General features: G+C 43.5%; 1 protein-coding gene across 1 annotated transcript; it reads right to left on the minus strand.

Moving 5' to 3' along the window:
- Positions 1-14,683: 14,683 nt before the first annotated feature.
- Positions 14,684-15,601, minus strand: LOC122011474 (EG45-like domain containing protein). Its single transcript, XM_042567868.1, has 3 exons — positions 15,419-15,601; positions 14,992-15,271; positions 14,684-14,896 (listed from the first exon to the last, which is right to left on the minus strand). The coding sequence occupies exons 1-3, from the start codon at positions 15,537-15,539 to the stop codon at positions 14,890-14,892; spliced, it is 408 nt and encodes a 135-aa protein (XP_042423802.1). The 5' UTR covers positions 15,540-15,601; the 3' UTR covers positions 14,684-14,889.
- Between the last annotated feature and the right edge of the window lie 1,548 nt (positions 15,602-17,149).

The following is a 17,149-nucleotide window of genomic DNA, read 5'->3' on the forward strand; positions in this document are numbered from 1 at the left end:
CTCTCTTCGAACATGCTTCAATCGATTACCTTAGTCGATTTGTGAAAACTAAATCGATTACTCCAATTGATTCCAAGCTCTTCTCTTCTCATGTGAAAACACCTTTAATTATTTGCCCTAATCGATTAAGATAAGGCCTAATCGATTAGTCAATCGATTCAAAGTCTTACTATGCTTCGTGAAATCCCAATCGATTAGGAAATCAATTCTAATCAATTGGCCTTGAGCTAATCGATTGTCCAACCCTAAACTCTGATCTTGAGTTTAGGGTTCCTTGGCCCAATCCTAAAGTCATCTATGGATCATTGGGACTTATCATTGTCTAGCATTTAGTTACCCTTGATCTGTCAGGGCTTATTCACCAAGTGTCCGGTCAATCCTTGATCCACTTGGACTTTCCATCTTGTGCCAACTTTTTGTTGGACTTTTGATCACCAAATGTCCGGTCAACCTTTGATCTGCTTGGACTTTTTCCCTTGCCTAGCCTTGCTAGAACTTCCGTTTGTTAGGAGATTGCCGATGTAATCATCATCGGGTCAAGGTTGACCGGTTTGACTAAACTTGAGTGAATTCGAGCTTGAGTTTTGATTTTTGGACAATATATGAAAAGAAGTAAAGGTTGACCGAATACTTGACAATATGCGAGATAGAAGTCAAGTCATAGAGGATCGGATACTTGACTATAAAGTCTTAATTGTTGGTGCCTTTGGAGGCCGGCAAGAGGGGAGAGGTGAATTGCCCTGAAAAAATAAAACTGACCTTTCTCGGATTTTCAACTACTAATCGAACTTATAAAAATAGAAGAGACTAATTAAACAAAATCTAAACAGACACATAGAGTTTACTTGGTTTGCAATCAGGGGATTGCTAATCCAAGACAAAGATGGCGTACTATCTGATTCTCCTCTGGGCGGAGTAGCCTCTTACAGCGTTGAAAGCACAGAAAGAAAAGTAAAGCACACAGAAGTTGATTACAAGTGAGATGCATTAACTGTGCAGATCAGTGCTATATTTATAGCACTAGTCGGGGAGCCTCAAAGGGGTTTCGGGCGCTCTGGGGGAATAAAACTTTATCCCCCAACGTTCAAATCGCGTTAGAATCGATCTGGTCAAAAACTTCATATATCCCAGGCGCCCGGAAGGGTTCCGGGCGCCCCGAGCCTTAAAGTCAACAGAAGTTGACTTTTTCGTCTCTGGTTCAGCTTGTCTCAGTCCGGGTCTTGTTCACTCCGGCTCCGCTAGCTTGGGTGATCTCAGCCATCCGGAATAGGGCTCACCCGAACCCAAGTTCCTGTTGGTTAATCCTAGGAAAACTTATCGGTTTCACTGTACAAAATTTTTTTTACAAGTGTCGAACCTTTCCTTAAATAACCTATTGTGTTCTTTAGAAATTAAATCAGGAATCGCAGACGAAAGTTAACATCATTGATTCCAAATTTAACTTATCTGTTCTTAATGGTTTAGATTTGAATCGCAAGCGGAACTTAACACTATTGATTCAAATCTACCAAAATTATTAATTCCATAAATATTAATTTCCAAAATTGGCTTCCAGGACTGCATGGCGAGGCACATGGCCTTCTTGGATATGGGAGCAACCACCACCGCCTAGGCAAAGCCTTTTAAGGAAAGCTAATATTTATTTCCTTAAATAACTTTAGGTTAACCAAAAAGAACAATCGAATCACAAATTCGAAAAAGAAGAAAACACAAAATCGAAAAATAAATTCGATAAACTAGATCTAATTGCTTCTTGTATTTAGAATTCATACAAAGAAAAATAACTAGTATGATGCGGAAGAAAAATACTAGTTATACCTTCTCTTTGTAAGCTAATGACCTCAAGATCTTCTGCCGTATTCCTCGCCTCACCTTGGACGTCGTGTGGGCGACGATCCTCCAAGATGAACACCACCCAAAAGCTTCCTCCTTCTTCTTCTAAAATCCGGCCACCACCACCATCAAGGAGAAGAGAGCAAAGGGAGAGGAAGAAGGGAGAGGGTCGGCCACACCAAGAGATCACCCAAGCAAAAGAATAAGAGTTGTATCTCATGAAGCCCCCTCACCCCTTCTTTTATATTACTTGCCCAAGGCAAATAAGGAAAAACCTTTTACAAAAAATAAAATCATCCAAGAGTTTTTTCCTTTTTCCTTTTTATTTTTCCTTTTCTTTCCTCTTGATTGAATCAATCACCAATCAATGGTTATGATCAATCCTATTTGGTTTAGGATTGAATTTGGTTTAATCCTATTGGTCGGCCCTTGCTTGGGCACCAAGCAAGGTGGCCGGCCACAATTAAAAGGAAAGGAAAAATAATTTTTAAAAATTTTATAAGAAGAAATTCTCTTATAAAATTAACAAGCTCTCTTTCCTAAAGTATGAGTTAAAAAAGGAAAGTTTTAAAAATTAAAACCATGTTTTAAAATTTAAAATTTCTCTTCAAAAATTTCCTTTTTTAACATGAATAGAAAATTTAAATTTTTAAAACTTCTTTTCCTTTTTTCTAAAACCACGAGGATGGTTAAAAAAAGAAAGTTTTTAAAACTTTTAAAACTCTCTATTAAATCATGTGGTCTAATTCAAATAAGGAAAGTTTTTAAAATTAAAATCTCTCTTTTAAAACTTATAGTTTTCTACAAAGAGGAGATTTTAAAAATTTAAAACACCCCTCCTATTTGAAGTTATCATGGCCGACCCCTACTTGCTTGGTCACCAAGCAAGAGGGCCGGCCCCCTTAAGGAGATGGTGGTCGACCATTGCTTGGTCACTAAGCAATGGGCCGACCTCCTTTCTTGGACACCAAGAAGGGTTTTTAATGAGTGGTTTATAAGGCACTAATGAGGCTACGACAGGGACCTAGAGGAGAAATTAGTTTTGGCCTTCCGATGAGCTTAAGTATCCCGTGTTTGCCCCGAACACACAACTCAAGTTCATCAATAATAACTCATGCTACTAGAGAGTTATTGTTGCACTACCGCACCAATCCAAAATTACATTATAAGCTCCTTCTTACCATGAGTGTGTTAGTCTCCCTGTGTTTAAGATAACGAATGTCCACTAATTAAGTAAGTTACTGACAACTTACTTAATTAATATCTAGCACCAAGAGTAGTACCACTCAACTTCATTGTCATGTTGGACTAGGTCTACCTGCAGGGTTTAACATGACAATCCTTATGAGATCCTCTTGGGGGCATTCTCAACCTAGATAACTAGGACACGGATTCCTTCTATAATCAACAACACACACTATAAGTAATATCATTTCTCAACTTATCGGGTGATCCGGCGGTGAGAATGGGGGACCCACTTCCTGAAGGGTCCCAGCCTGAGGACAGATGGAGGGCTGACTAAGCGGGCAAGGGCCGCGTCGAGCAGTTGAGCAGGTCCAAGCGGAGCCAGATATAACCCAGCCATAGGCTTGGGTTTCCGACACCAAGGCGGGTGTCTGCCCGGCTGGAACCGAAGGGCCGAGCGGGTGGTCCGTTCGGCCAGGATAAGGGCGAGGATACAAAGGTTAGCCGAACGGCCTATTCGTTCGGCTCGAGATATGGGATGTCAGCAAAGGCATGCCTAATGATTATGCCGTACAAAAAGATTTCACGATAGAGGATCTAGCCGTCACATCATGGAGAGGTTGATACAGTAGCGGTATGACCTTATGGATGCCCTTCTGACAGACCCATACCTGGGCATGGTCGAAAGCAGGTGATTGCTTTGATTGGCGTGCTCAGGCTCCTTCGAGAGGTCTATATAAGGTCTCAATTTCTTCACCGGAGGTACACGAGTCTTCTGTTTCTAAGCCACCTCTTTGTTATTCCTCGCCTGACTTGAGCGTCGGAGGGCCGTCGCCGGGACACCCCTCCCGGCTCGGTTTTGTTGCAGGTTCGCCGGAGCACTCGAGGATCTAGTAGGGAGCGCCACATCCCAAGCGTTCGTTGACCCCTGGTTCGGACAGGATCAATTTGGCGCCGTCTGTGGGAACGCACCTGCATCCGAGCAGAGGCAATGGATGAGGCTGGAAGACTATATACCGTGACACTCTCACAAGAAGAGTTGGACGCCATAGTCGAGGCGAGGGCAGCCAAGATAGTGGCGCAGCAAAAGGAGAAAGCACAGGCTGAGCGAGCGCAACAGCAAACCTCGGCTTCAGCAGGCCGGGCGGCGCAAGCAGACCGCCCGGAATATGTTTCAACAGGAGGGTTCCCTCAGGCACTCTTCCGTACTCCCCCAGAAATCGCGCCCGCTCACGGGGAGCAAGGATCTTCATCTGATGAGCCTCCCGTTCGGGATCATAGGAAGGGCAAAACCCTCCGAGCGGACGCTTCTCCCGAGCGGAAGCACCGACAGTTCTCTCAAAAGCAGATACTTCATCTCCCGAATTCGACTTATAGCAAGCCCCTCCTTCTGGAACCTCAAGAGCGGGAGTTTGATGTCAGGCGATGAATCGACCGCATACGAGGAAGTTGGGTGGACGAGCCGCCGAGCGGATGAAGAGGGATTGGCACTTGGATCCACCATGAAGCACAAATTATCTCCAGCCTGTCCGGGGCAGGGCGAGAGGTGCACCAATAGAATATGTGCTGTATATTTTCCGTTTGGTTGTATATTTGAAATGTAGAAGGCAAAATGTTATAATGTGCGCAATTGGAATTATTGGCCGAGCGGCCTATCTTCATGGTGTATAAGATACAAGTCAAGCGCTCTTGGCTCGATGAAGAAGGCCTCGAGCCTTTCGGCTGGAGGTATAGTATCCGAGCCAGGCGCTCGCTGACGAAGGCTCGTGGAGCAATGGGAGCAGAAGGCTCAAGTAAAAGGATAAAGCAGCAGGCCGCCTCCACCTCTGGTAGGCCGAGCGGCCATGGAGGACCGACCGGGAAGTTTCGCCATCCTCCTGGCCTTAGATAAATTTCGACGAAGTACATTGTATCCACCTCACTCCACGGGTATTCGGGAGTTGAGAAATTGCGTTAGATCTTATGCTGATCGGCAGGTTAGTTTTTCAGATATAGTTTCTTTCGGGCGTAGAATTCATCGTAATTTTCCGAATGAAGGCCCCGAGCCGTTCGGCCGGAGGTATAATAACCGAGCCAAGCGCTCAACAAATGAAGGCCCCGAGCCGTTCGACCGGAGGTATAATAACCGAGCCAAGCGCTCGACCAATGAAGGCCCCGAGCCGTTCGGCCGGAGGTATAATAACCGAGACAAGCGCTCGACCAATGAAGGCCCCCGAGCCGCTCGGCCGGGAGGTTGATATACGAGCCAGCCAGAGGCTCGATGACGAAGGCCCCCGAGCCGTTCGGCCGGAGGTAAATTATCCGAGCCAAACGCTCGAGTGACGAAGGCCCCCGAGCCGTTCGGCCGGAGGTAAATTATCCGAGCCAAACGCTCGAGTGACGAAGGCCCCGAGCCGCTCGGCCGGAGGTAAATTATTCATGCAAAATGCTCAAAAAAGCGAAGACCCCCGAGCCGATTGGCCGGGCGGATTATATACGATCCACACGCTCAATGGAGAAGACCCCCCGAGCCGATCGACAGGGAGGATTATATACGAGCCCGTGGCTGCCACGGACTCGATGGCGAAGATCCCCGAGCCGATCGGCCGGGTTTAAATTAGCCCTTAGGGCCGTCTAGCCCAGACGTTAAATTGTAGAGTCGAACCGGCGACTATAAAAACCCCGGCTTGAAGACCGTCTAGCCCAGACGTTAAACCGTAGAGCCGCGCCGACCGGCTATAAATAACCGCTCCGTCGAGCACCGACGTTAAAGATCGAGAGACGAACCGGCGTCTATAAACGTCCGAGCAGAGGACCGACGAGCCCCGTTATTAAAAATCGAGAGCCGCGCCGACCGGCTATAAATAACCGCGTCGTCGAGCACCGACGTTAAAGATCGAGAGACGAGCCGGCGTCTATAAACGTCCGAGCGGAAGACCGACGAGCCCCGTCGTTAAAAATCGAGAGCCGCGCCGACCGGCTATAAATAACCGCGCCGAGCACCGGCGTTAAAGATCGAGAGGCAGGCGTCTATAAACGTCCGGCGGAAGACCGGCGAGCCCGTCGTTAAAATCGAGGCGCCGGCTATAAATAACCGCGTCGAGCACCGGCGTTAAAGATAGAGAGCCGCGTCGACGGCTATAAACATCCGACGAGCCCGTCGTTAAAAATCGAGCCGCGCCGGCTATAAATAACAGCGCCGTCGAGCACCGGCGTTAAAGATCGAGAGCAGCGCCGACAATAACGTCCGAGCAGAAGACCGACGAGCCCCGTCGTTAAAAATCGAGAGCCGCGCCGACCGGCTATAAATAACCGCGCCGTCGAGATCCGACGTTAAAGATCGAGAGTCAAACCTGCGACTGTGAGCTTACTGGACGAAACTAAGGACGCCAAATAACGAGCGTTCGCAAGTACTAAATTGATTAAGTCCGATCGGCCATCAGTTTGCCAATACTTCACATTCACTGAATGCAAACAGCATAGCCAAGCGCTAAACGATTTCGAGGAAAACAAGTCAACTGATTAACCCGATCGGTCGTCTAGTGTGGAACACGTGGAGCTTAACTGATTCTACGAATAAGCACCAAACAGACAAAAAACGGCAATGAAGGGCAAGCAAAAATAGAGACAAAAGAAGACAATTACGCCGATCGGCACATGCAAAAATTTTACATCAGCAGATGAAATACAGAAAGTACTGGGAAGAACTCGCTTCACTCCGGGTCCTCAAAATTAAAAAAGGCGTCCGGGATATCGTCAATCATAGCCGCCAGATCTGAAGAGGGAATGCTCAGGTCAGCAGGAAGGTGCCCCCCTTCTTCAAATACGCCATGGTGACCTTGACCGCCTTGGCGAAAGTGGAGGAGACGTTGCCACCGAACTTTTCGCCGAACCGCTCCGAGCGGAGGTATTCTTGGCGCGCTGCTGCTAGGCGACTCGGCTCCCCTTCCTTGTACTTTCTGAAAGCCGCTCGGGAGGCAATTAGTGAATCTTGGAGGACTTTCTGGTCCACCTCCGCTTTAGTGCGTTCAGCGGAGCGCCCATCCCGTTCGGCAGCTAGTTGGGCTTCCAGATTCTTAGATTGCTGATCTAGGGCTCGGACTTCAACTTTCATCTTGTCCAGATCAGCAATCGCCCGCTTCTTCCGGCTACTGGCGCGCTTCACGTCTGCGTCGCGTTTCTTCACCAGGCCTTCAAGTCGAGCCACCTCTGTAGCCAGGTCGGCGGCCTTCTTCTGTTCGGCCTCACGGGCTTGTTTCTCCCGCTCGGCCGATGGACCCCCCGAGACTTGGAGTTTTTCCATGAGATCCTCCAGCTCGGCCAGCCGATGGCTAGTGGCGATTTGCTCGGCCCAATGCTGTAAGGGAAACAATAAAATCAGAAACCAAACAGTAGCAGGACACAAGAAGAAAAATGAACCTACCTGAGTGGCCTGCTGCATGTGGTTATCACCAAGCTGCTTGGGCGTCATGAGGGCCACCCTAATCTGAGCGTCCTCAAAAAGCTTGGCGAGCGGACCCCTCAAGGTTATCTCATGAACGGGGCTTGAAGGCCGATCGGCAGACAATAAATATTCCTCCGATGGGAATCGAAGGGTAGTCTTGACGGTCGGGTGGCGGTGGCACTTCTCGACCTCGATCGCTGGCGAGGACTCCCAATGGTTGAAGTTTAGCCGTCGTGGCGACGACAAGTCGGTGAAGGAGAGCCGGAGGGCATGCGGTGGGCGAGGCCACTGAGGTCCCGTCTGCGATGGCGTGCGATCTGGCGGCGACCTCGATCGGCGCTGTGGTTCGCCTTGGGTCGTGGAGGTGGGGTCTCTTGACGTTTCCATGAACTTCCGTGGTGAATCCGGCTGGGGACTCCGGCTCGGTGAGGCGGAGAAACAAGATCGCCTCAACCTCTGTTGAAGCGGATGGAGTAACCATTTGGTGATGCGTCCCCTCTCTTGTAGGGCGGTGAGGATTAGACCCGCTCGTGAGTTCTTTTGGTAGCCGCCTCAATTTCCACGGCTTTCAATTTGGATGATCGATGGCCTTGGGCGCTACATGACTTCATTGCGATGAAAAATTAAAATCGGTTAGACAAAAAGTGAAGTGAGTAAAGAGTCCTTACTCATGCGGTAGGGAAGATTGGCCCAGGGAGATAATCCAAAATGTACAACACCCCTTGAGAAGCAAGTTTTGTACCGCTGACCGGACAACCAGTTTGCCGCATGAAGGTAGGCTGGATTGCTTCTGAATTTGCCGAGCTCCGGCTGGGTCGGCACAGCGGTCTGCCATTTAGTTCGGAATGCTGGCCGCTCGGGAAGTCGTATATAGAAGAAAAACTCCTTCCAGTGCTTGTTGGAGGTCGGCATATTATCAAAAAATTTGAAGCCTATTCTACTTTGGAAAATAAAGGTGCCCAACTCGGATTGTTTGGGGTAGAAGAAGAAGTGGAATATTTTGGGGTCAAGTGGAATACTATGCAGCCTAAAGAGGACGACCACCCCACTCAGCAGCCTAAAGGAATTCGGCACAAGTTGGCCAAGCGGGATGCGGAAATAATTACAAACTTCCAAAATAAATGGATGGGTAGGAAATCTAAGGCCGCCCTGGAATTGGTCTAGAAAAAAGCAAATGGTACCGATCGGCGGGTTATGGGGTCGATCGGTCGGGTCGGCTATAACTATTTCATGGTCGTCGGGATCCCGTACGTCCGAACAAGACGCCGAGCGCCCTCCTCGTCAAATTTACTTTCCATACTCATATACAATGGACCGTGAACATGGGTAGCGGGTTCGGAAGAGCTCGCCATCTCGAAGAGACAAAAGGATAGCAACGAAAGAGAGGTGAAGCGATTAGGAAAGACCTGATAAGAGAGGAAAGAAGGCTCACTAAGAAGGAGATGGGCGGAGAAGATCGCCGGTGAGATGATAGCCGCCGAAAAATGGGAACTGGATCGCCGGAGGCCGCAGCAACAGAGGAGTCAGAAGGACAAAGCACGAGCAAAGATGCGGCAGAGGAGGAGGACTAAGGCTTTATACGGCCGAAGTCGATTGGCCTCCATCGTCCGATCCAGGTCACGAGAAACAAGGACGTCATCGGGTCGTCCATTTCAAAACAATCGGCGTCCCATCGTACGGATCATCACCGCCACGCGAGAAGAGCCACGTGACTCTCTGTCACCAGGCGCAATTAATGCGCCCATACCGCGCATGCTTCGACTTAATGAAAAGGATTTGCGTGATTTTCGAGAAGATTTAGACAAGCAAACATCTACGTGGAGCGTCAAGACATTCAAAGCGAAAGGCGGTGAATTTGGCATAAGGGCGAGCGGCTCAAGGGATATTATAGCGGCGGTAGGCGGCGACCGCCCGCTCGGACACATAGTCGGTCGGTCGGACTCACTGCCTCCTTGACTAGACTTGAAGGGAGGCAAGTGATCGGCGGTGAGAATGGGGACCCACTTCACGAAGGTCGGCACGAGGGAGATGGAGGGCGGCTAAGCGGGCAAGGCGCGTCGGCGATTGGCGGTCTAAGCGGGCGGATATTGACCATAGGCTTGGGTTTCGGCCAAGGCGGTGTCTGCCGGCTAGAGCAGAAGGCCGGCAGTGTCTGCCCATTTGGAACCGAAGGCGGGTGGTCCGTTCGGCGGGATAAGGCGAGGATACAAGGTTAGGTGAGCAGCCTATTCGTTCGGCTCAGGATATGGGATGTCAGCAAAGGCATGTCTAATGATTATGCCGTACACAAGATTTCACGATAGAGGATCTAGCCGTCACATCATGGAGAGGTTGATACAGTAGCGGTATGGCCTTATGGATGCCCTTCTGACAGACCCATACCTGGGCATGGTCGAAAGCAGGTGATTGCTTTGATTGGCGTGCCCAGGCTCCTTCGAGAGGTCTATATAAGGTCTCCATTTCTTCACCGGAGGTACACGAGTCTTCTGTTTCTAAGCCACCTCTTTGTTATTCCTCGCCTGACTTGAGCGTCGGAGGGTCGTCGCCGGGACACCCCTCCCGGCTCGGTTTTGTTGCAGGTTCGCCGGAGCACTCGAGGATCTAGCAGGGAGCGCCACATCCCCAGCGTTCGTTGACCCCTGGTTCGGACAGGATCATCGGGCATATTGATTTATCGAGCTAAACCTCACCCTTTGATAAGTCAAAGAAATAAATATTAAATATATGTGTTTGTTATTATATTAGGATTAAGAGTACACACTTCCCTAATAACTAAGGTTTAGTTCTTTTACTAAGTCAGTACAAAAAGAACTTACCTAAATGATCCTACTCAATACACTTAAAGTGTATCAGTGTAATTTATTAGTCAAGATAAACTAATACTTAATTACACTACGGCTATACTGATGAGTTGTTCCTTTCCATCTTAGTCGTGAGCAACTGTTTATAATTTATAGAGAGCCGACAACATTATCTTCTGAGTGTGACACCACACTCCATGTTATCTACTATATAAATTAATTGAACAATTACATTTAACAAATAAATGCAGAAATTGACCAATGTGATTCTTTTATTTCAACAAATAAATGTTTACAAAAGCTAGGCTTTTAGTATACATTCTAACAGTTCCGGCCTTCTCCTCGAGCAGCCTTCCTTCCCAGTTTCTCATCCCTCGAACGCCGTGCACGTTCTTCTCGTCCACCGGTATACTCTTCCGCGGTCACCTCGTCCCTCGGACGCACTGAGCCCGTCGGCTCTCTCCCCGTGCCGTCCTTCTCGCTAGCCGCGTCTTCCGCTCGACTTCCTGTGTTCCTAAACTCCTACACACTTAGACACAAGGGTTAGACAAAACATGACCTAACTTAACTTGTTTGATCACATCAAAACACCTTGGGGTTCCAACATTAATTACGATTAGGTAAAGGGAAGTCCAAGTGGGTCAAGGAAGATCATACATTGGCAAGGAAAAGTCCTAACTGATGTTAGGTAGGGTGGAAGTCTATCGAATAACTAGTCCTAACTAGAGGTTAGGTAAAATAAAAGTCCAAGTGGATCAAGGAGGATATCACATTGGCGAAGGAATGCTCTAACTGAGATTAGGTTGGGTGAAAATTTACCTTGTGACTAGTCCTAACTGCGATTAGGCAAAGAAAAGTCTAAGTGGATCAAGGAGGATCGCACTTGTTGATCGAAAGGCCAACGAGAAGTTGGCAAAATGAAATCCCAAATGAGTCAAAGGTTGACCGGACTTAGTATGAGATGAAAAGTCCAAGTGGGTCAAGGGTTGACCGAGAACTTGGTGGAGAAATCCCAACGAGTCAAGGCTGACCAGATATTGAGCAAGGGAATCCTATACTTGGATCAAGTAAATTATGGTTGGATAATCGATTAGGGCAATCAATTGGTCCTTAGCTAATCAATTAGGATGATCAATTAGGAGATGCGAGAAACATAGAAAGGACCCAAATCGATTGATTAATCGATTGAGCCAAGCTTAATTGATTGATCAATTGATTAGGGTTGTTTTCTCGATCGAACAGAAGAAGTCTAAATTGATTAGGAAGATTCCCTAATTGATTAGGGATGGTCCTAATTGATTAGGATGGATTCCTAATCGATTGAGAGCTCCGCGGAGTCACAAGAATAGGTGTTGAATCGATTGGCCCAATCGATTCTGCCCTTGCCAATCATTGGGTAGTGGTTTGTCGTGAAGAGATGGAATCAATTGAGGCAATCGATTAAGACTTGCTTTCCACGAGAGACCAGAAAGGCTGGGAATCGATTAAGGCCTTCTGAATTGATTGAGATGGATCACCAATCGATTAAGGGTTCAAAAAGAGTCGTTATGTAGGTGCTCGAATAGTCGGCTGATATGACAATATATTAGGAAAAAGTTTAATCGATTCGAGGTGTTGAAGGAACCCTAGAAAAGGATATTCACGAAGAATTGAAGCACGATTCTAGGCTTCCAGCTCTTGAGCTCTCAGAGACAAATATTGCTACACTTTTCATGCATTAAGAAGCATTTTCCAAGCAAGAAATAAAAACAAGCTAAGCAAGATTCTAAGTATTGTAAAATCATTTTCAATTTCCATTTATATTTGCTTCTTCTCTTCTTGGTGTTTTCTCATATTTGCTTGTACAAGACTTCTCTACCTCCAGGAAAGGAGGTATTTATAGTGGAACTATGAGTGTGAGGAACAGATCATTGGAGGTGGATACCAAGTAAAATTTAATGAGTTAGTATTGCTTTGCGTTATCCGCTGTAAATCATCAACAAGAAGCGAAAGAAGCTATTCATCCCCCTCCCTCCCCTCTAGTTCTCAAGTGTCTTAATAACAATGCCTAGTTCCCAACTAGATCTTCCATTGTCTAGTCCCGCTAGAATTTCCATTGCCTAATTCCCATCTAGGTCTTCCACTGCCTAGCTCCGTTAAGACTTCCATTGTTTAGTTCTCAATTAGGTCTTTACTGTGTGACCGCTCTAGGACTTTCACTACCTACCTTCACTCACTAGAAGTTTTCCATTGCCTAACCTCTAGTTAGGATTTTCCATTGCCTAACTTCCAATTAGGATTTCCTATTGTTTAACCTTCAGTTAGAACTTCTCTAGACAATTATTTTGTCCTCTCTTAACCTACTTGATTTCTAGATCTCTCACATATTATCAAATATCAAAACTCAAGGTTGAGCCAATTCGAACTTAGTCATACTGGTCAACCTTAACCTGAGGACAATTACATTAACATGGCATGTAATATGTCTATCATGAGTTAGAGAGCCACATGAGTTAGAGAGCCAAAAGATGAAGTATATATATATATATATATATACAAATGTAGATATTATGAGTTCTTCCATAATATGATTATTCTGATTTTCATTAATTCTATCATATAAATCATTATTATTCTGATTTAATTATTATTTGGAATGTGCATGTGTTATAATATTATTTTTGCATATATAATCATATTAGATATTACAACAGTACACATTACACGACTGCCAAATTACGTTGAGGATTATTAGAAATTGGTAAATATTGATTTATTAGTAATTCATATTCATTTAATCTTTTATTTATTTAAAAAAAATAAAAAAAATTAATATAGTTTTATTCTCAATGGTCATAGTGTAGCTATTTACCTAAGCAAAAAATTTAAAAAATGTCAGTGCGCTTTTGATTCTATATGGAGGTATGTAGACCAAGATCTAAAAGATTTTTATTATCAGAAATTTTTGATAAGTAATTTGAATATTATTGATACAATATAATATTATATTCTTTTATACTAATTCTCTCAATATTATTGTAGAAAAAATATATTTAGGAGATAGGACATGAGGTAGTATTTAAATAAATATAGAACAATTATTGTGCAAAATTATATAAGTTGAAAAGGAAGGTAACAAAATCATCCATATATCAAATGAGATTTAGGATGCATGAAAGAGCACTTGTTATACTTGCTACATGATGGGATGTTGAGATGGGATGATGATTGATGTACTAGTTTTTGAGATTTGGGTTGGGATGTAATGGATTTGAATTATATTTTTTAAAATATTATTTTTTTATTAAACATGAATGTTGTTTTGTTGATAGTGTGTTGTATAATGGATTTGAATGTAAATCTATTATGTATGGTTGAGTTAACTATTGAATGTAGATGTTTGATATTGTTATTAAATGTATCGTGTATCCTTGAGTATTTTAAATGTAAACAACATTAAAATTTTCAATTGGGGAAGGTGTTGTAAAAATTTTAATTAAAATTAGCGACGAGCTCTTAATTTCATCGCTAATATTCATGACGGAAATTAAATTCCGTTGTTATGTTTAGCAATGAGAAATAAATTTTCATCGCTACATGATGTTAGCGGCAAAAAAAATGACTAAAATTTTCGATGGTAAACGATCGCTAGATACATTTAGCAATTGATTAGTGACCGAAATTTCAGTCGCTAATCGTTGTTTTCCTTGCTATGTGATTCAATTGATAAAAACCAAGGGCAAACAAATAAAGTATTTATGTTTGGGTGAGAAGATAATTGATGTCTATTCAAGTCAATTGATCCTACGATAAACTAATTCAAATAGAATCATTAATGGAATGTGCGCGCAACTATTCTTTCAGAGCGATGCGGTAGTTGAGACATGAGGTGTTGTCATATGAGATCTTGGGATCGAAACTCGGCGCGTCCGAGTATGACTTCCCTCATGTCATTCATAATTTGCCTCCTCCATGTTAGCCTAGGGACGGATTGACAGAGACGCTAGGACGAGCGAATCATTTTTTTACCAGAAGCGCAATGGAAGAATTAAATGATGACTATAGTGAATCCATCAACCGATGGATGTCTGCACAACGTAACAACTTAAAAATTTGAATTTGAGATAGACGCTATAAAATATTTGGAAAGGGCTGTGAATGTTTGACACATCACAAAACCTCTGTTCTTGATATCCATGATCAAGAATCCATAACTAATCAAGAATACTTTTTGACATATCACAAAACCTCTGTTCTTTATTGTTCATTCTTATTTTGGAAGCCTCGGTGTAATTCTAAAAGATCTATATATAAAAGGTTTCTTCTCTGCTGTTAACAGAGAAAAGGGAAAAAAAACATTTCTTTTAGGTTTGTTTTCCGTTGCTAATTATTTGATAACCTCGCTGCTAAAGTATTAGCAAGAGAAGTTTAAAAATCTCGTTTGTGCCCGGGTCCTGGTATCGATCATCCTTAATCTCCACTTTTTTATTGATCCAAATTCAAGGAAAAAGGTCACACATCCTTTAAAATATAAATATTATACATATAAAGCACTCTAGTGAGATGCCTTTCCATGTATCTATTAAGAGTTTGGAGTCTTGATGCCTCCTTATTTAAGAGTTTGGAGTCTTGCTGCATCCTTATTTAGTTGTATGTTTTCATCTCTCCTTACACCCTACAAGAAACAAGATCATAAACAGCAATAAGTAAAATAAAATTAAATATATATACATACATATAAATAAAAACTCAAAATTAAGATAAATTTACCGAGTATAATCAATTCGGATCCTTCCAGCATCAGGATTAGCAATCCTAGCAAACACTTCCTGAGAAAGGTCCATGGTAACCCCTCTGCTTGCACATCCCGGGCAAAAGTCGACGATGGTGACAGTGACGCTGCCACTCCTACAAGGGTTTGGAACATCATTAGTTCCACCAGTGCAGCTCACCCTGTATCTTCTCCCACAAGCCGCGCGGTTATCCCATATACCACCGCCCGCTGCAGCTATTATCACGCCTCTATCTTCGAAGCCGAAGCACGATGAAGCTATAAACCACACCATGAACAATACCAAACGGGTTAGCCATATATAGTAGTTCGATCGACAATGAAGGTGGTACTAGTAGCTAGTCTTAGAAAAAGAAAAACCAAGAATTGTTAATCAATTAAATATGTAGGTTAAAGGTACTCAACGAGTATAAGGAGGAGTGTAGAAGGTTGCAATTCCAGGCACCGCAGCAACAGATGAAACTAGGGCAACCATCACCATGGCCGCCACCACCACCACTGAGCTCTTTGCCAAAGCCATTTTCATCGATTACTCAAAGCAAAAATGCTAAAACTATTCAGAAAATAGCAAGTCTATTTCTTTGCTCTTGAGGGAGGTGAGGGCAACTAAATTTATAGGCAAGGGAGTTGGAAAAGTATGACCAAAAGATGAAGATATGCACTCTTGACTTTTCAAATATTTCCATCTTTTAATTTCTTCTTCTCGTGTATATAGTGGAATATAATAATCTATTATTCGGGTTCCTTGACCTTCTTGATAGAGGAGGAAGAGAAGTAAGATTGCAATTAGATTAAGGTTTTGCATGGTTGATCAAAGATGCTAAAACAAATAAAATCTACACACAAAAAATCTTTTGATTTTATTTAATAAGGTAAGGTCCCCTTTAGAGATGTCGGATTAAAGTCTGAACCAATCTAAGACGCTAATGAAATATAGGCTTCATGGAAAACTTTATAAAGAATCCTTTCGTATAAGTTTTGTTCAGTGAAATTAGAATTGAAGTTTGAGGGATGATCTAGATATGGATGCTGACTCAATCACATTTTTGGTCAAGAAAAATTTAATTAGCCGTTAAGGTTGAATTGAAAGGAGCAAGAAATTCATTCACTCCATCTTGTGCATGCCGGAACATAGTTTTGTTTCCCTCCTCCAGAAATCCGTTTGCTACATCTTTTACTTAATGGGAACTTATTAATGAAAAATGATATGTACAGAAAAAAAAATTCAAGATATACTTAAGGATAAAATCATAAAATGATGGGACCTAAAACATTGAAATGATGGACCATAAATTTATATATCAGTATTTTCTTAAAATTTTTCCCTTGACATATCATTCCTCTTTATTAATTAAGAAAATGACAAGAAGTAGTCGCGTATAATACAAGTATAGTTTTAACAAAGGATAGCAGATATTTGAGTGTTAATTATCTTAATCCATCAATTGACAATTGATACGGTCGGTATCTAGTTAGTTACAGGTCAGATGCACCTACGTGGCCCCAACTCAAGTTGTCGAGTTAGCCTAAATTGGCCTGTGCAACCTGTCAACCCGATTTCTCAATATGCCGATCGACCTCCTGGCCTGTTGATCTGCGGAGTAATCCGACCTCCTGACTTGCCGCTAGTCCAACCTCCCGGCATGCAAAGAAACACGACAGTTATCATAATGTGTCAAAGGACAGCAGTTACAATGGAACCCTTCAGGGAGGTGCGTCCCTCACTCCCTTGGGCTTCTATGCATATATAATGTGTCCTTTAAACTTCTCTTCTTATATAAGATAAGGGGAGTAGAACTCTAAGGAAGCTATCCTCTACTTTTACTTCATTTCTTATCATTTCTATATTTTATTTTCTTTATGAGATCCCATGATAACTTAGACATAAGAAGGACCTCGCACGTTACTTAACTTTCGGCGAGCCTTTTGATGGATGGATGTTATGTTTCGCATAACCAATGCATTATAAATTTTAAAATATTATGATTTTTTATAAAATTATTTTTAAAATTATAAATTTTAAAAATATTATGATATATTTTTTTTATAAAACTAGTGTAAAAAAAAACTCACGAATTGCCTGTTCTTCTTTCTTGACCGACTTAAACTCTAAAATTTTTAAACATAAATTTAAAT

The sequence above is a fragment of the Zingiber officinale genome, chromosome 8A (assembly GCF_018446385.1).
Source record: "Zingiber officinale cultivar Zhangliang chromosome 8A, Zo_v1.1, whole genome shotgun sequence".
Taxonomy (NCBI): Eukaryota; Viridiplantae; Streptophyta; class Magnoliopsida; order Zingiberales; family Zingiberaceae; genus Zingiber; species Zingiber officinale.

Bases quoted from the DNA above. Each gene is read 5' to 3' on its own strand.
- LOC122011474 (XM_042567868.1), bottom strand. From the start codon at position 15,539: ATGAAAATGGCTTTGGCAAAGAGCTCAGTGGTGGTGGTGGCGGCCATG. The intron at 15,272-15,418 runs GTTGAGTACCTT...TGTGGTTTATAG, and splicing joins CTACACTCCTCCTTATACTC to CTTCATCGTGCTTCGGCTTC.